The following is a 19,118-nucleotide window of genomic DNA, read 5'->3' as shown; positions in this document are numbered from 1 at the left end:
CCAGTTGTACCTAAAAGTCTAAGCTCATAGGAAAATACAGGCAATTCACTTTATACACTCCAACACTCCCCCTCACGCGAAACCCCCTCAAGTCTCAAGCGTGGAATATTAGAGTGGGCGCTGCAATTATTTTATTTAATTGCGCGCCAGCTAGGATTCGAACCTCTGGCTCTGATACCATGTTAAGTTGTATACACCAGCCAGTTACACCTAAAAGCCTAAGCTGATACGGATTGACGGACAATTCACTTTATACACTCCAACAATACAGTATTACGTACATATTTGATTGCTACATTTTTCTCGTATATCTATAAAAAATAAAATAACTCTATATTAAAATGATTTTAATAAATGTACTGATTTATTTGTATATATCTTTTTTATGCTTTTTTTATATTTGTCGGTGAGTTAAGATTTTTTATGTTGCGTTTTAAACCTTCATTTGTTTGAAAGATGCGTGCATGTATGTTTGGTTCTATGCTTAATTCAAACATGGTACGTAATAATTGGAATCGCCAAAGAATTTGTATCCATTAATTGTAGCTAAAAATTTGCATTGCTAAACTATTTGGTTTGGCTAGGTTAAGTAAGTACCAAATGAAGCACAACTTTGCAAAAACTTTACCGTAGCAAAGTAGTACAAACCTAGACAATCTCGACAAAATTTTGGCAATGATTCAAACAAGCGCTTTAAAGACTGCCCTAGAGAGACTCTCCCTCGGTCCCACAAAATTTCATTTCTAACTTATCTCATATATAACTATAAGGGGTAGAGCTACATGTTATGCCAGCCATGCTCTGTCATACCTTGCACTCATGCAGATATTGTAGATTATATTTAGCGATGGTTCCAAATCCATGAATTTAAGAGGGTGTTTGGTTGCTGTCCTGAGGTTCATGCCTGAGAAAAAACGATGCCTGATAGGTAGCCTTCAGAAAAATAGAACTTGCTCTATCAGACAGCCTGAATGTTTGTGTGTTTGGTTGGTACTATATGCCTGAGAGGTATTAAAGCTTACAAAAGAAGTTTGACTAGCACACAAATATTAAAATATTATCACATACACCAGTAAAGCACTTGCCTAAAGCTCAGGCCTAAAAATTCGATGGCCTGGCTCAAGCTAATGAATGGGCCTGAGGATCAAGTATGCTAATGAAGGGGCAAGTCAGGCTAGCTCATGACACGTTAGGGCACAAACCAAACCTCTAAGCCTCAAAGTGTTACCTAGTACATATATATTAAATCACATTGTCAATTTCACAATTATTATCAATTTAATAAAATAGATTTATTGAATTGTATATAATATTTTTTTGGGCAGGCATACCCTTAACTAAAATCCTATATTCACGTCTGATACGTGTACAAGGTTTAAAAGAATGCAATGTTATTCACTTTAGCAAATTTTAATGCATTTATTCCCCATTTGATTACACTATAATGTATTTGTTCTTCACTTTAGTAAAACATAATATATTTGTTGTCCACTCTAACAAACACCAATACATTACTTAATTCAAAAACAAAAATCTTTATGAGACAAATGAAAATGACATAAAAATAAAGCTTCTTTTCAAGATGGAGAGAGTAACACCCTAGGACTGGAACTAGCAACTACCCTGCTACATTCTTAATTATGCTCTCATTGCATGTTATTAGTATTATAGCGCTACAGTCCACTCGTGTTTCTCGTTTAATATAAACGGGGAAAGATGGGGATAAGGAGCAGATTCATTAATTAGATGGTTGAAGCAAGCTGGCCACATCGCTGCTTGCCCATACACTACAAATGCTAGTAGTTGCAAACATCACATGCTGATAATTAACCAAACAATCACAATATTCCGACCAGTCAATCACAAGAAAGTAATTGGAGGCTGCAACAAAAACGCATATCGGAGTACTGAAAATGACACATTGGATTAGATCGAGAATTGATCGAAGCTACAAGCACCGTGATAGCTCAGATGAAAAAGACTAGTAAGAGATGGGAGTGTTTGATTTGTGGCCAAAATTTTGGTGATGTTAAGTTAATTGTGGTCTATTATTGCCCTTACCAAAATGTTGATGAACTTTTTTTTTTTGGAACAACTCAATATGTCGATGTGGTTTGTTTGGACAGCTAGTATAACGCAAACTGACGTGAACTTCCTTTAGAAATAGTTTGCAGTGCCAAAATTTAGGCAAGTTTTGACACTACCAACAATTCGGTGTGAATAACATTGATTTGATCATAAGTTGCATTTGATCCAAACTTTACTAGAGTGTTGTTTAAGTTGAAAAAAAGTCGATATATTACCTCCTTCAACTATAGGACGAGTTTTATTTGCATACCTTAATGGTAACATGGGGTATAAAGGTTCCCTCAATTATTAAAACCAGATTGTTTGACTTCCTTAAGCGGTTTGCAAGGTGTATCGGCTAACATGACGTCTATGTGGCAGTATACCTAGCTAACATGGCGTCCACATAGCATTTAAAAAGAAATAAAAAATATTGGTAAAACCCATGTGTGTAGCAAACCTCATGTTCTTTCTTCAACTCTCCCTTTCCCTTCTCTTCCCCTACTCTCTTGTGTTCCCTCCACGGTCCCTCCATGATATTGTCAAGACCAGTGGTCGAGGAGACCAGGCGATGCCCTCAAGTGGAAGTGGAGAGTTGTGTGGGGATGATGACCAATACAGGTGGAGGGCGTGATGACGAGGAAAGACACAACCGTGTAGATCCATACCTTCTCCACCAGCTCGATCTTTGGGAGTCGCCACCTCCAAGCACTGCTCTAGAGGGTTTGACGTGCCAACGGGTACTCAAGCTCTTGCCTCCTCGTCACTCATCTTCCCTTCCTGCCACCACCTCAAGATCAGCAGGCAAGCTCGATAGGAGCCCTGCCACGCGTGCCTTCTCTCTTCTTCCCTTCGTCTACCATGGGGCATCCTGACCTCATCGCTCGTGCCTCGGACAACATTTTCCCACACCAGCAAGTGAAGGAGGAGGACCTAAGGATGAGGGACCTTTGTAACCGCCACTACATGACCTATGAGTGTCATAGGAAGAAAGATGAGGACTAAGATAGTGGATGATAGGTGGTTCCCACTATATTTTTATTTGTCTTTAACTATTATGATATGTAAGCGGTACGTCGGATAAAATTGGGTTCCAAACCACTATGGTATGTAAAATGAACTAGTCTTGCACCCTTCACTTTGTTTATGTTTATAAGCCAAAATTTAAATTTTTAAAGCTTAAATATAGAGCTGATTTTAGGGTTTTCTTATCATAGTTTATTTTCAGTCTTGGCTTTTAGATGACCAAGAGCACGTATATAAAAGTTTTTCTTATAAATTATTTTTCATTTTCTAATATATATTGTTTGATTTTTTCTATAAAAAAAGCAAACAGTCACCCTTGCTATATGATGGAGGATATATACCCGCTTTTATGCTTAAGTTGAGGAAAGTAAAATGAAATTTTCCTTTAAGTTCCCGGTAGTGCACATCCACATTTGGGTAGCAATCCTAGATGGTCCAAAGGTTAACCTCTCACTTCCAGCCTGCCAATTGGTTACTTTGAAATGGGTCCCGAGGCCCAGAGCCTCATCAGGAGGTACAGCCCACAGCTGGTTCGGTCAGAGAGTTTGAAATGGGCCCTGGAGCCCAGAGCCTCGCCCACTGATTGTCGTGACGCCCGCGTTCGGTCATGCCACAAGTTAATAAGTCTTTCTCATTTTTCATGTACATGTTTCTCGAACCGTTAAACGGTGTATTTTTTAAAAAAAATTCTATAAAAAATTATTTTAAAAAATCATATTAATCTATTTCATATTTTTTTAATAATTAATTAATATTATAATAATCTATTACTATGTTTTCCATACTGGGACAGTCCCCCTCCTGAACGCGGCCTGACTGCATGCACAGCCCAACGTATCAACGCACCTTCAACGAAGCAACCAGCAACAGCAAGCAGTAGGGTCCTCCTCCCTGCAGATTCGTGTCGGTGCCAAGCCTTTCCAGCTACCACAAACCCACCATGATCACTGATCAGCATGCCCAAGGACCACACCGGATCTTGTGTTGTGTCACACTGCCTTCCTCTTCCCTCCGTACTCAGCCAGCGTTTAGATTGCAAAATTTTTTACAAGAGATATCACGTCACACGTTTGATCAGATGTTGGAAATAGTTTTTGGACACAAATACAAAAACAAATTACAAATTTCACCAAAAAACTGCGAAACGAATTTTTTGAGCCTAATTAATCCATCATTAGCATATGTTGGTTACTGTAGCACTTATGACTAATCATGGTCTAATTAGGCTCAAAAGATTCATCTCACGATTTCTCACATAACTGTGTAATTGGTTTTTTATTACATCTATATTTAATGCTCTATTTATGTGTCTAAATATTCAATGTTATATTTAATACTCTATTTATGTGTCTAAAGATTCGATGCAATATTTTTAAGAAAAAAATTTGAAAACTGAACAGGGCCTTACTTGCGACTCCTCCCTGCTCCTGCTGACAAAATGTGGCCCACATTGCAGTAGACAACAGTATAAAAGGTGACATACACACACATCAGACATTCAGACATGTAGGTAAGTAGATACTAGTGCCATGCAATCATGTAGAGCTCCGGGAATGGAAACAACTAAGCAACGCTATATATAGGTAATTACACTATTACAGCCAGCAGAGGTACTGTTGTACATTTGTAATAAGCTACTACTATCCTCTTGGACACAAGTACAAAAGCACCATGGAAAGAATCTTTTCATAGGACTACTAGACACGATGCCATCGATCACTAGCACTCGGGTATAAATATAAATACGATGCGATGAGATTAGGATTACTCCAGCTAAGGCATTTTACCATCTTGAACAAAAGAACTTGCAGCAGAATACAAGCTTCTGTTGCTATACCACCATATACCTACTATCCTAACGATCCGTCTGAGATATAAGCAAAAGACTCTTCTTTTTTATCCCAGCATGTATCACAATCATCCTTCAATTCATCATGCTCATCATGATTTCAAATCGACCTGCTTTGCGATAAGGGGGTCCAGCTTTTTGGACCTTGACCTACGCTGATTTCTGTGGCTGCTGCTGCTGACTTTGCTGCGTTGTCTGCGATGACTGCTGCTGCTGCTGCTGCTGTTGTATTTGCAGCTGTTGCAATTGAATCAGCTGGGAGTTCATCTGCTGCTGTAGGCCCTTTGACATACGTCCGTCAGTTATCTCACCAGTTGCAAGTTTCAGACGCTGGACCTCGGCAGTTAATGCTTCATTCAGGGCTGTATACACATGAATCATGAAGAAAACATAAATGAGTGCCGACAATAAGACAAAAATACAGCAGCATAATTAGATTATAGAATAACAGTTCTTCCTGTGGGAGCCGTGCATGTAAGAAAAATAATTAAGCAATCAATAGTCAGAGGCAATACAGAGCAAATATGGGCATAAAATTGTGGAAAAATAATTATATGCGTGACTCCGTAATATAACTAACCTGCAAGAGAAAACTATGAAATGAAGCTTGAGCAAATACAAAGCAAATTTGGGCATAAAATTGTTAACATTAAGATAATGCAGTGTCATACAGATTTTCATTTGCACATGTAACAGGTAGGCTCACCAGTTGGGGAAAATTCACCATTACGAATTAAGATCAATTTGTTACTTACAGTAAAAGGCAGTAATTTATAATTTCAACTACAGTGAACTGGCAAAACGGTGTCTGTGCTGACGGTGTACTGGAATTGAACCCTAAAGAGAAGCTATCTACACAACAAACTGGCGATAAATGTGTGCCTAACATGTATATGAACTATATAACGACCCCAGCAAGATTAATGCAAAAGAAACAAGTCGTTTTGTAACTATATTCTGCAATCAACTGTAAAATTGCACAAACAATAAGACGAACAACACATAAAGCAGATATCACAGATCTTACATCACAACTGAAAGGTGAAAACAAAGATAATCTGTGTAGATGTTACCCTGACATTCAGATTTGAATAAGTTATCAAACTAAATTTCAATTGGACAAGATCATTGTCATCTGGATAATGGATAATACTCCCTCCATTCTCAATTAAATGGTATTGGTTAATTCATTTTTTGAACTAACCTACATAGCTCTCCACATTTGAAAGGAAAAAAGGAGTCCAAAAGCATAATGGGGACAGTAGCATCTAACAAACCTGAACTAGAGATGATCTGTTATGCTGCAATGCAAATCTGCAAATTATGTTTCAATGTTCAAACAAAAGTATTTTATCTGGCTCATCAAGGTTCACAAGAAAGGATTTCAGGATGGTGTGGAACACAGATTTGGGCTGGTGTTTCTCAGACTGGGTCTTTATGATAAGATGTTTGTACTCAACAAGAAATCAACAAACAATGCCAGGAAATGCACCTGCTAGAATAGATACAATCAATGATATTGATACTATTATTAACACTTTAGATTAACAATTGACTGAGACAAAAGAACATATAGAAAACCTAATTCTTGATATATTAACATCAATGTTTGATGATATAAAATAGGAACTGCTTTCTTTCCTAAGCATCTAGATTGGGTGCAAAAGATATCGTAGATCTAGTTCTCTAGTTTTATTCAAGAATGACCACAGATAATCATGCAAGACTAAAAACCCAGATATAACATTACTATGTTGAGATGTGTAGCACCGTGTATTGGATCAATACATAGCTTACAGAGGCAATTAGAAAATTGGATTATTTTGTTTAAGTAAACTGAACTGGTAGTATTTGTACAATCTAAGGTTTGGTTATGATTGATAGACCCTATGGTGTCAAACGAACATAAGCAAAAAATTATCCCAACCTATAACCCCTCTCATCCGCCCCCTCCGAACAAGAAAACTACTGTCCAGACTTCAGTTACCCCATGCCAGAAAAGGAGGGAAAGACTTGCTGACAAACTTGCCAATCAAACCAGCATAGACTCCTAGTTGTACTTTCAAAACGTACCAATTTTTATAATTTAAGATCAAATGATGCTAGTTTTCCAAGCAAGTTATGCCATTCTAGTTCACTATAAGGGTATGTATAAGTTACACAAGCAATTAGAGAAATGGACTTAGACAAGGAGGGAAAGCCTTGCTCAGATACTTGCCTATCAAATCAGCAGACTCCCAGCAGTACTTTATAATGTAAATAAACCATCTTTTATAGTTCAAGATCAATGGTGCTAGTTTTCCAAGCAAGTTATATACCCTTTTACTTCATTGTTACAAGGAAAAATGAACATTAATGTTGCTTAGGACAAGAACAAGCATACCATCTCTTAGCTGTGCTTGTTGCTCCATTGCTTGCAGCCTGATTTTCAACTCATTGTTCTGAGTGGCTAGTCCAGTGGAGTCCCTCTGTAAAAAAAGGTGCATCAAGGGTAACTAAATGTCTAAATTGATTATAATACTGAGCTAAATCATAATACAGAACACATTTAAAGTTTACAAAACAAACCTGCAGCATTGTCAACTGTGCTGAGAGTGTTGTAGCCTCCGTCTGCAAAACCTGAACTTTGTGCTCAAGCTCTTGAATATACCTCATCTTACGTTCCTTTGACCTTGCCGCAGACTGCCGGTTTGCTAAAATCCTGTAGAATGTTAACAAGTCAGAACATTTCAAGAGGAATGGCCATTTTCCCCACACACTGAAGAATTGCACACCTTTTGACCCTCTTCGGATCTGTCAAAGCTATCTCTGCAAGGCGCTCATTGGCCATGATCTTCTTCTTCTCAGCTTCAGTGAACTCCCCATTCGCAAACTCTGCACCAAACAGAGACGCCGCACCACCATCCAAGGACCCACTCCCGCTCCTGGAGAGGCCGCCGCTGGGAGACGGCAGCGGCAGCTTCGGTGACTCATCGCCGGCGAAGTTGAGCTTCCCGATTAAGCTGTCCACCGACAAGCTGCGGCAATGCCGGGACTTGCCTCCATCCTTTCTCTCCATGGAAGTCGAGTGGCTCTCGGCCTCATTCTCGCTGCTGTCGGCCACGCTCCCGGCGCGCGTGCCGCTGGCGCGGCTGTCGCGGTCCTCGTACCGCTCCTCGGAGGAGTTGAGCGCCTCCATCCCATCGAGGTCCATGTAAGAGTTGACGAGGTCGTACAGGGCCGCCTCGTCGCCGTCCGATCTGCACCCCTCCGCCGCCGTCGCCGCCTCGCGCTTCACTGGCGCCGGAGGCGGCAGCGGCGGGCTCAGCTGCGAGAACCCGAAGGAGATGTCGCTCTGCGACCGCCGATGCCCGCCCTTCCGCGGCGGCAGCCCGGGCGGGGGCGGGTCCGAGCTCGAGGAGGGCGGGGACGGCGCCATAGCCGGCGGCGCGGCCAGATCGGCGTACGGCAGCGGCGGGAGCGAGTCGAGCGAGAAGAAGAGCGGCTGCGAGAGCGACCGCGCGTGGTGCCCGCCGGACGGCGCCGCCGGGGAGGGGATCTGGGGGTACGGCGAAGGGAGACGCACCTGCGGGTGCGCCGGCGGCCGGAGCGACGGCGAGAGCCTCCTGTACGCCGCCGCCGCCGCGGCGGAGGCGCTAGCCAGGTCGAGCGGTGTCGGCGACCGCGGCACCACCGGCGGCTGCCCGCCCCCACCACCTCCCGCCTGCGGCGATACGTGGTGCCCGCGCGCCACCGGATCGCCGGCCCCCTGGTCGTCCATCCCCGATCCCTCTAGAAGCTTCCGCGCTGGCGAAATGCAGAGGCGAGGCGAGGCGGAGGCAGCTGCAGACTACGCGCCGACCTCGAGCTGGAGCTGGAAGAGATGGACGCGGCGAGGAGGATCTCGAAATAAAAACCAAAACTTCCAAGGGCTTTTTCGCACAAGTAACGTGGGATATATTATAATTAATTGCTTTTCCCAGGGGGTTGGGTGCAAAATGGGCGGTGGGTTTGCGTGTGCATGTGGTCCGAGGCTGGGTTACGTGACGCGTGATTCTATTGGAGAGAGAAAATGTCAGGAGATATTTTTTCCATTTTTTTTGTTTTGAAATATTATCTGGTTGATTGTGTTGGCCATGAATGCGTTCTTTTCTGGCAGGACATCAAAGATAGATCATTTGTTTTTTAGATGATTGATATTATAAAGGATAAAACTACTGCAGTGTTATAAATCTTTTTAAAATATAATATAATATAATAAATTATTGTAAAACTTTTTATTTAATAGTTCGAATGGCGTAAAAGTGATGACCAGAAAAGTTAAGAAAAGAAAGCAGCCATTTGTGGTTGGATTGGCTGATTTGTTTATATTTTTGGTTGTTTGGGTTTGGTTTTGTTAATGATTGATGGCGCCGCAATTAGTGGGTGCGTGTGCGTGGGATTAGGGGCTTGGTCTTTGGACCAGTCAATCAATTGTTTTATCTCTTTTTATTTGTGTCCTTCACTTATTCATATTTTGTCAAATACCCCCTACAAACATTTTATCCTAAAACATGTCCAGTTTATCGAGTTCATCCCTAACTTCTAAAATGAACCTATTTCATAATTAAGGCTATGTATAATTCAGGTTGGAGTTAGGCAAAAAAATATCCATTTTTTGCATTCTTACTTAATACTCCATACATTAAAAATACAGCAATCTAAGCTAAATTAGACAGTGCCTATTTTTTTACTGTCCATATTCGTAATACTCTGTATCTCCGTTCAGATTGTAGTAATATGTTCTGTCTAATTTAATTTTATATTATTATATTATTTTAGAGTGGATGGATTATAATATATCAATTGTTGGGAAAGGGATATGCAAAAGAAAGGAATGCAGGTAGCTCAGCATATGGAGTTGAGTTCCCTATTCATCGGCTGCAATTGCAACGTGATTTGCGCTAAACAGAAGAAAATGGAGATATATATATATATATATATAGTGTTAATGCATAATATCTTTTGTTAAAGTGTGTATAGTGCAGGGTGAAGTGTCTAGGATCAATGTATACTGTAGATACATCCAGTGATATTGAAAATAGTAGCGTAGTATCTCATCCTTTTGCTTCTATTTATGCTTACGAGTATAAATTTGAATTTCTAACTTTAAATTTATAGTTGATTTTAAGTTTTTTTACTAAAGTTTATTTCACAACCTTAACTATTGAATCGCTAAAAAATGCATATACTTAAGTTTTATTTATAAATTATTTTTCGTCCATAAATATGTTTGCTCGATTTTTTTCCAAATTAGAAGTACCCTTCCCTAGGTAGACATACATACGCAAGCAAAGCATTCCTTTCCATTATTTGTTCTCTAATGATTAATGAACGTTGACTGGATATCTGGACACCCGCAATTCAAGTAGCAGAGTAATTAAGGTCGCTGCAGAGTAGCAACAGTGTTTAACAAGCTTCGTCAGAGATAAATACTCTCCCGGGTCCCAGCTCCAGCTAGCCAATGCTCTCTCAGGGTTAGTGGGTAATTAGAGATGTTTAATGATATGGAAAAGATAAGATAGGCAGGATAGGTATTGTTGCTATGGTTAACACTAGCTTAACTAGGGGTGAAAATGGCTCGAATTCATACGAAATCATATAAACCATAACTTTTAAACAAATGCGGAGCGGAAATAGATAATATGTAGATACAAATATGATACGGATTTATTTCGGATTGCGGATACGGTGTGGAGTCGATACGAATTCAAGTCAGAATCAAATTAAAATCATCAGATGTGATGTGCATGTGCAATCGATTGAACATTAAGTTATCAGTACGATGCGTGAGTGGAGGAGATGGGAAAGCACGGCGTGTCTGCTTTACCTACATGCTTCGTTGTGTTGGCTCGTTGCCAAGAAGATACGCATGTGCATGACTACTTTGATGGACGGATATTGTGGGAGGCGAAACTAGGAGAGGTGTCAGGGGACGGTCATGCCAGGTGACTGTCTCACCGTCGCCGTGTAACTGTGTCACCATCATAGATTGCGCGCAGCCTATATAGCATCGCTTACCTAGGAGACGGCCGCTGTTGCATAACTGACTACCTACATTTTCTAACCATGTCTTCCATTTCTATTGGGTGGATTTAGTGGCTACGTTAACTATTCGATGGAATATTGATCTATTGATCTAGATAATTACATGGGACTGGGTTACAAGTTAAATTATCCAAAAAAATACTATCAGATAATGTGCATGAAATGTTGGAGTGAGACGTTATATGATATATTTGTACACGTATGCTTAACAACAACTATTAACTTCTATAAAATTAAAACTTTGCTGCACGAGGGCAGAAAAAATAAAAATATTAATATTCTTAATTAATGGGTAGAGGTTTTTTTTTCCCTCAAACATTATAAAATTAGTCTCTAAACAAACGTTCATTGCCTAAAGGACTTTATCGGCCTTATAGATATAAATATTGCATATATGATCCAAAATTACCGGATAATTGCTGTGTCGTGGATTATCTACTTTACTATATATATAAATTAAATGATTTAATAAATGAAATTAATAGATTGATTAGAAAGTAATATGAGTAATATAGTAAAAATGTTTTTAGAAAATGCATATGTTCTTAATAATCTAAAAGTTAAAAGTTAATATAAAAATATATATGATAAGAAGACCGACCTTAAAATCAACTTTAAATTTAAGACTAAAAATTTAAATTTTAGCCTATAAGCCCAAGTGAAAAGATAAACACCACGTGTAAACGTTGTCTGGAAGCAGAGCGGATGATCGATGTTGCCAAAAAAAATAAAACAGAATAGAATAACAAATACATAAACAGGTCAGTCAAGTAATATTGATCGATTAGCAGTGTATTAATTGTAGTGGCGACTTTTCGTCTCATCATCGGTATAGTTGTCAGCGTTTCTCTAGCTCTGAGAAATTTGACCATCTAGCCATAGCCAAAATTATTTGGAACATCTACAAATTTGTAATTGACTTAAAACGCTATTACAGATATATAACTATAATCTTAAAAAAAAATACCATTACTAAGGAATGTTTTATGATATACAGTAGAATATACTGATAGTAAATATGTAAAATCCATAAATCATACGTGCTATTTGTATTGGTAAAATCCTTTATATTGGTTTTCTTTTTTATAAAAGGCACATCTTTTCATTAAAGCCATACGAAAAGGGATACTTTATATCGTAGAACGAATGAAGTACATAAGTTACAATAAGACCCTGTTTAGTTCCAAAAACTTTCCTAAAAACCTCTTATTGAATTTTTAGACATCTAAATAAAGCATTAAATATATAAACATTAAAACTAATAACATAATTATGGAGAAAATAGTGAGACGAATCTTTTGAGCCTAATTAGGACGTGATTAGCCATAAGTGTTGTAGTAACCAACATATGCTAATAACGAATTAATTATACTCAAAAGATTCGTCTCGCAGTTTCTAGGCAGAATCTGAAATTTGTTTTGTAATTAGACTACGTTTAATACTTTAAATATGTGTTTAAAGTTTTGATAGGATGTTTTTGAAAAAAAAATTGCAAACTAAAGCCTAAGTCTTTTAGAGACTCCAATAAACGTATGAAAGGGTCACGGCAGGATAGCCTAAACTTGGGTCGGTGAACGAAATAGCGTTGGTGCGTGAGCATGAAGAAGGATCCATCCATGCAACGTGGTCTGCTCGGCGTCCGAGAGCGACACCACCGGACAAACCACGCTTTCCACGTCGCTCTCCCTCCCTCCCTTCCGTCGCCCAAACGCCACTACGCTTCGATCTCTTGTTTGTTTCTGCTTCATTTTTCTACATGTTCATGTCACAAGGCCCAGAAACGTATGTCTCGTGTCCCTTTTTTTTTTATAACAAAATAATCCATCCATCCCGGACCACGAACAAATGTTGTACTGATTTCTCGGTCGCCAGATATCTAGAATGTGTATTTATCTCAAAGAAAAAATCTAGGAATATTCTGCCCGGAAGGAACGCCGTGTGCAGGTGGAATAATAATTTTTAGTACCCAAATACTTACAAAATCTAGGAATATATATTTACGATGGCCCTCTGACCAGCCGATGGGCGGAAGAAAATTATACATAATATTCGTTCTTCTCACGTTGGGAAAGAATTCGCTTTATCTATAACCACATGTCCGTATAAATCTTAGAGTTAGAGTTAAAACTCCATCCAAAAAGAACAAAAGAGAAGGAAAAATTTTGTATACTTAAACTAGAGACAGAAGATAAGTACGTGTTCAACACAGGACAATTAAAAGGCAAGAACTTTCTGGATTATAAATGACAGAGGCCTTACATAATTTTCTTCCCCGATGGACACCCCTAGGCAGTGGGCTCCCCTCGCTGTTGGACTTGGAGGCCAACTTTCCCTCGATTTTTGATCGCCCGGTAATAATGGTCTACTGATGAGATTTCAGTGCACCGGCTGGAGTAGTAATTTGCTCGTGTTGATGATATCAGTGCTGTAGCAAGACAAGCGTCCTTTCTTTTGCCAATGATTTTGCTGGATTTGTTTGAGTCGACTCATGTGGACTTTAATGGTTCTTCTTGGTCATCATCTATAGATAATTTTTTTATAAGTATAAACTATTAGCTAGATAACTTGGCATTGACATACCCATTATTTGACGTGTATGGTGAAAACAAATGAAAATCAATATAGACTCCATATTTTGATAGATAACAGTTGACTTTTTATACAAATTAAATCATTCAAATATTTTGTGCAAATACATAAAAATATAAGTTATAATAAAAATACTTTTAGTAGTAAATCCATTCACAAAAATAAATCATAATTATATAAGTTTTTTTTTGGAATAAGACAAATGGTTAAACATGTGAAAAAAATTTGACTGTATTATTTATTATAACATATATGGAGTATATAATTTTATAGAACTTGACTGACGCGTAATACATATACATGTCATGTATAATAAAATTTTATATAAAAAATTCTTTTTATCCCACGTCGAAACACGGACATTTGCTAGTAAGTAAAAACAGAATCGATGGAATAAAAAAAATTGCCCTTGCGACGAACATGCTAGTTGTGTTAGTGGGCCTTCGGCCCCCGTTCAAAAGCCCAAGTAACCTAATGCAACCCTGGGCCCTCCTAATTTGTGTACTGTACTGAACGCCTTCGGGCCATGCAGGCCTAGGCCCCTTCGTCTTCCCCCCCAATTTCTGCGTCGCATACGAATCCTTCTCGCCTCCGGGATAGATGGCTTGCAACTTCATATTTAAAGCTTTCTTTGATCTATATCTATAATTAAACCAACAAAGAAACACCAGATTGATATGTACATCAATTTGTAACAAGGACCAAAGTTGATCGGACTTGTACATGTTAAACATATCGTGTTGTAATCTAAATACAGTTGGGATATTGGCCGGCTAGGAGTTTTAGGTTGTTACTAGAAATAGATCAATTGTAAGAAATATCTCTAAGCCGGCTATACCCATCTATATATATCTGTACCTGCGCCTTGTTGTGTAGAATTTAATCTATTAACATGAAACCGTCGAGATCTCTGAGTTGAGGCCGGCGTTCTACTCTAGCTTCATCGCGCCTCTGATTTTCACATGGTATCAGAGCTTGTCGATTCAATCTCTCAAGCAATGGCGTCGTCATCAAGCTCGTCGTCGAATCCTCTCCTTGGCGTTCAAGTCACGGAGAAGCTCACTCGCCAGAACCACGGCATGTGGTCGGCGCAAGTTCTTGCAACCTTACGAGGTGCAAGATTGGAGCGCTACATCAACGGCAAAGCCGTCGCTCCAGCCGAAGAAGTTGATGAGAAGCAAGCTGATGGCAAACTTATCAAGGTTGCCAACCCGGCCTTTGAAGAGTGGTTCGCTGTGGACCAACAAGTCCTAGGGTTCCTCCTCACGTCCCTGTCCAGGGATATCCTGGCACAAGTTGCCATGGCCAAGACCTCCGCTGAAGCATGGAAGGTAATCACTGATATGTTTGCTTCCCATACGCGTGCACGTGCTACCAATGTGTGCCTCGCCCTCGCCACTACAAAAAAGGACAACATGACGATTGCTCAGTACTATGGCAAGATGAAGGGGTTTGCAGATGAGATGGCTGCAGCAGGAAGGCCCCTTGATGATGAAGAATTGGTGATGTATATCTGTAATGGCCTTGATTTTGAGTACAATTCTATAGTTTCCTCTCTTGTAACCAGATCAGATCCGGTTACCCCTCCTGAATTGTACTCCCAACTCTTAAGCTTTGAAACAAGACTAGAGTTGCAGCATGGCTCAGGTTCGTCATCGGCGAATTCAGCGGGAAAAGGCGGCCGTGGTGGAAGTCAGAGTCAGCAGATGCGTGGCTCTTACCGTGGCCGAGGTGGACGGTCAAACCCTGGCCGTGGATCTGCTGGACGTGGTCGTGGCCAACAGCAAACGCAACGCCAGAACCAGCAGCGCAGAAGTTTTCCCACGGGACCAACTGCGACACATGATAATAATGGGCGCCCGATCTGCCAGGTCTGTTTCAAGACCGGACACACGACGCTTGAATGCTGGCATAGATTTGATGAAAATTATGCTCCAGAGGAACGTCACGTTGCTGCTGCCATGAATCAGTATGCCATGGATCAAAATTGGTATTTGGACTCTGGCGCCACAGATAATATCACCAGTGATCTTGAGAAGCTTGCTGTTCGTGACAGGTATTATGGAGACGATCAGATCCACACGGCGAGTGGTGCAGGTATGCAAATCAAACATATTGGTCATTCATTTGTTCATACCCCAACTCGCAATTTACATCTAAACAATATTCTCCATGTTCCAAAGGCTGCTAAAAATCTTGTTTCAATTCATCATTTCACAAAAGATAATTCTTCCTTTCTTGAATTTCACCCTGAATATTTTTTGGTAAAGGATCAGGCCACGAAGAACATCATTCTTAAAGGACCATGCCGCAAGGGTCTTTACCCTCTCCCTTCATCCACCATAAAGCAAGCTTTTGGAGCCGTCAAACCATCCTTTGAGAGATGGCACAGCCGTCTGGGTCATGCCTCTGCCCCTGTTATCTCTAAAGTTATTAGCAAAAATAATCTGCCTTGTTTAGATGAGTCAAATAAAGAGTCTGTTTGCGATGCCTGTCAAAAGGCTAAGAGTCATCAGCTTCCCTATCCTAAGTCTCATAGTGTTTCTAGTAAACCTTTGGAACTTATCTTTTCAGATGTTTGGGGTCCTCCACCCAATTCGGTTGGAAGGAACAAATATTATATTAGCTTTATTGATGATTACAGCAAATATGTGTGGATTTACCTCATTAAGCATAGATCCGAAGCTTTTCAGAAATTCAATGAATTTCAAAATCTTGTTGAAAGGCTTTTTAATTGTAAAATTGTTGCAATGCAAACTGATTGGGGGGGCGAATATCAGAAACTTCACTCCTTTTTTGAGCGAGTTGGCATATCCCATCTTGTGTCGTGTCCTCACGCTCATCAACAAAACGGGGCTGCAGAACGAAAACATAGACACATTGTAGAAGTTGGTTTAGCTCTGCTTGCTCATGCCTCCATTCCTTTGAAATACTGGGAAGATGCCTTTGTTGCTGCCACTTATCTGATCAACCGCACCCCCAGTCGAGTCATAGGCTATGACACGCCACTTGAACGACTATTCCAACAAAAACCAGACTACTTGTCTCTTCGGGTCTTTGGCTGCGCATGCTGGCCAAATCTTCATCCCTACAACACCCATAAATTTCAGTTTCGCTCCACGCAATGCGTGTTCCTTGGATATAGTCCTTTACACAAAGGATTTAAGTGTTTCGATCCTTCCACAGGACGGGTCTACATATCTCGTGATGTCACCTTCGATGAGAATATCTTTCCTTTTTCAAAACTCCATCCAAATGCAGGAGCTCGCCTTCGTCAAGAAATATCCCTTCTTCCTCCTGATCTTCAGCCTCAATCATCTGATCAAGGGGGAGAACAAATGGATGATCATATGTTTGACACTAACAGTACTGATGAAAGTAATGAAGTGTGTGCAGGCAATGGGGTGGACTTAGCAAATGCAGGAGGCGACATTGATCCCCAAGCTGATGCGGTGCCAGATGCGGCAGAAAACGCGTCGCCGGCGCTGCCTCTCCCAGCGCACACACATGCGAACCAACAGGAGGGCGCCACGTCTCCAACCGGGCGGGCGACAGAACCTGTCGCTGCACCGGACTCTCCTGCAGAGCCGACCAGCGGCGATCCCGGTGTGGATTCATCAACAGGAGCAGCTCCTGGATCCTCTACGGCTGAGGTGTCTACATCTTCAGCTGCTGTGGCACCCGCTACACCTGGTGATTTAAGACCAAGAACACGCTCACAGGCTGGGATTCGCAAACCAAAGGTATACACTGATGGCACTGTTAGATATGGGTGTTTTACATCATCGGGAGAACCACAAAATATAAATGAAGCTCTGGATAATAAAAATTGGAAAGAAGCTATGGATCTTGAATATTCTGCATTAATGAAGAATAAGACTTGGCATCTTGTACCTCCAAAGAAGGGCACAAATGTTATTGATTGTAAATGGGTATACAAAATAAAAAGAAAGGCAAATGGCAGCCTTGACAGATATAAAGCTTGGCTTGTTGCTAAAGGCTTCAAGCAAAGGTATGGAATAGATTATGAAGATACCTTTAGCCCTGTGGTTAAAGCAGCGACAATCAGAGTCATTCTTTCTGTTGCTGTATCAAGAGGTTGGAGTTTTCGTCAGTTAGATGTACAAAATGCCTTCTTACATGGTTTTCTGGAAGAAGAAGTTTATATGAAACAACCACCTGGATATGAGGACAAATCTTTGCCGAGTTATGTATGTAGACTTGACAAGGCTTTGTATGGACTGAAGCAAGCGCCGAGAGCATGGTACTCTAGACTGAGTGTGAAGTTACAAGAATTGGGCTTCAAGTCATCTAAAGCAGATACGTCTCTATTCTTTTATAATAAAGGAAATATTAGCATATATGTACTTGTTTATGTTGATGATATCATTGTGGCTAGTTCAACACCAAATGCAACGAAGGTTCTGCTTAGTGGCCTTAATAAAGAATTTGCTCTAAAGGATCTAGGCGATCTGCATTATTTTCTTGGAATTGAAGTAAATAAACTGTCTGATGGTTTAATCTTGACACAAGAAAAATATGCATCAGATGTATTGAAAAGAGTAGGGATGAGTGATTGTAAGCCGGTTACTACTCCTATGTCTACTTCAGAGAAACTCTCACTTTATGAAGGAGATCTTCTTGGTCCAAGTGATGCTACTCATTATAGAAGTGTGGTTGGTGCATTGCAATATTTAACTTTAACAAGGCCTGACATCTCATTTTCTGTCAACAAAGTGTGTCAGTGTTTACATGCACCGACCACTGTTCATTGGGCTGCAGTCAAAAGAATTTTGAGATATCTGAAGCATACAACTAAACTTGGGCTCAAGATTGGCAAAACAACATCTCTTCTGGTCAGCGGTTTCAGTGATGCAGATTGGGCTGGAAGTCTTGATGACAGACGTTCCACAGGAGGCTTTGCAATATTTCTGGGGTCAAATCTTGTCTCCTGGAATGCAAGAAAACAAGCAACTGTGTCAAGATCTAGCACAGAAGCTGAGTATAAAGCATTGGCAAATGCAACAGCTGAAATTATGTGGATTCAGATCTTGTTAGCGGAAATTGGAATTCAAGCTCCTAGAAAAGCAAAGCTTTGGTGTGATAATATGGGAGCTAAATATCTCTCAGCAAATCCAGTATTTCACGCACGTACAAAGCATATTGAAGTTGATTATCATTTTGTGCGAGAAAGGGTTGCAAGACGATTACTTGATATAGAACATGTTTCAACAAGAGATCAAGTGGCTGATGGGTTCACAAAATCACTAGCAGCGAGACAGCTGGAGTTATTCAAAGGCAATCTTAATCTAGAGAAGATTTAGATTGAGGGGGAGTGTTAAACATATCGTGTTGTAATCTAAATACAGTTGGGGTATTGGCCGGCTAGGAGTTTTAGGTTGTTACTAGAAATAGATCAATTGTAAGAAATATCTCTAAGCCGGCTATACCCATCTATATATATCTGTACCTACGCCTTGTTGTGTAGAATTTAATCTATTAACATGAAACCGTCGAGATC

General features: G+C 40.3%; 1 protein-coding gene and 1 non-coding gene across 2 annotated transcripts; one reads left to right on the top strand and one right to left on the bottom strand.

Moving 5' to 3' along the window:
* Positions 1–4,647: 4,647 nt before the first annotated feature.
* LOC102719891 (bZIP transcription factor 29-like) lies at positions 4,648–8,759 on the bottom strand. The gene is made up of 4 exons (XM_040526808.1): positions 7,717–8,759; positions 7,511–7,643; positions 7,326–7,410; positions 4,648–5,304 (listed from the first exon to the last, which is right to left on the bottom strand). The coding sequence occupies exons 1-4, from the start codon at positions 8,700–8,702 to the stop codon at positions 5,093–5,095; spliced, it is 1,416 nt and encodes a 471-aa protein (XP_040382742.1). The 5' UTR covers positions 8,703–8,759; the 3' UTR covers positions 4,648–5,092.
* A 6,319-nt stretch (positions 8,760–15,078) lies between these two features.
* On the top strand, positions 15,079–15,217 carry LOC121055242. The gene has a single exon (XR_005812389.1). It is a non-coding gene; the product is annotated as a small nucleolar RNA Z247 (small nucleolar RNA).
* Positions 15,218–19,118: the final 3,901 nt, after the last annotated feature.

This window comes from Oryza brachyantha, chromosome 8 (assembly GCF_000231095.2).
Source record: "Oryza brachyantha chromosome 8, ObraRS2, whole genome shotgun sequence".
Classification (NCBI taxonomy): domain Eukaryota; kingdom Viridiplantae; phylum Streptophyta; class Magnoliopsida; order Poales; family Poaceae; genus Oryza; species Oryza brachyantha.
This window is presented reverse-complemented; position numbering and strand designations above follow the sequence as displayed.

What these genes read in the sequence shown, in the direction of transcription:
- LOC102719891 (XM_040526808.1), bottom strand. Translation starts at nt 8,702, where the DNA reads ATGGACGACCAGGGGGCCGGCGATCCGGTGGCGCGCGGGCACCACGTA. An exon ending in CACAGTTGACAATGCTGCAG is followed by an intron (nt 7,411 to 7,510) that starts GTTTGTTTTGTA and finishes CTTTTTTTACAG; the next exon opens with AGGGACTCCACTGGACTAGC. An exon ending in ACAAGCACAGCTAAGAGATG is followed by an intron (nt 5,305 to 7,325) that starts GTATGCTTGTTC and finishes ATGTGTATACAG; the next exon opens with CCCTGAATGAAGCATTAACT.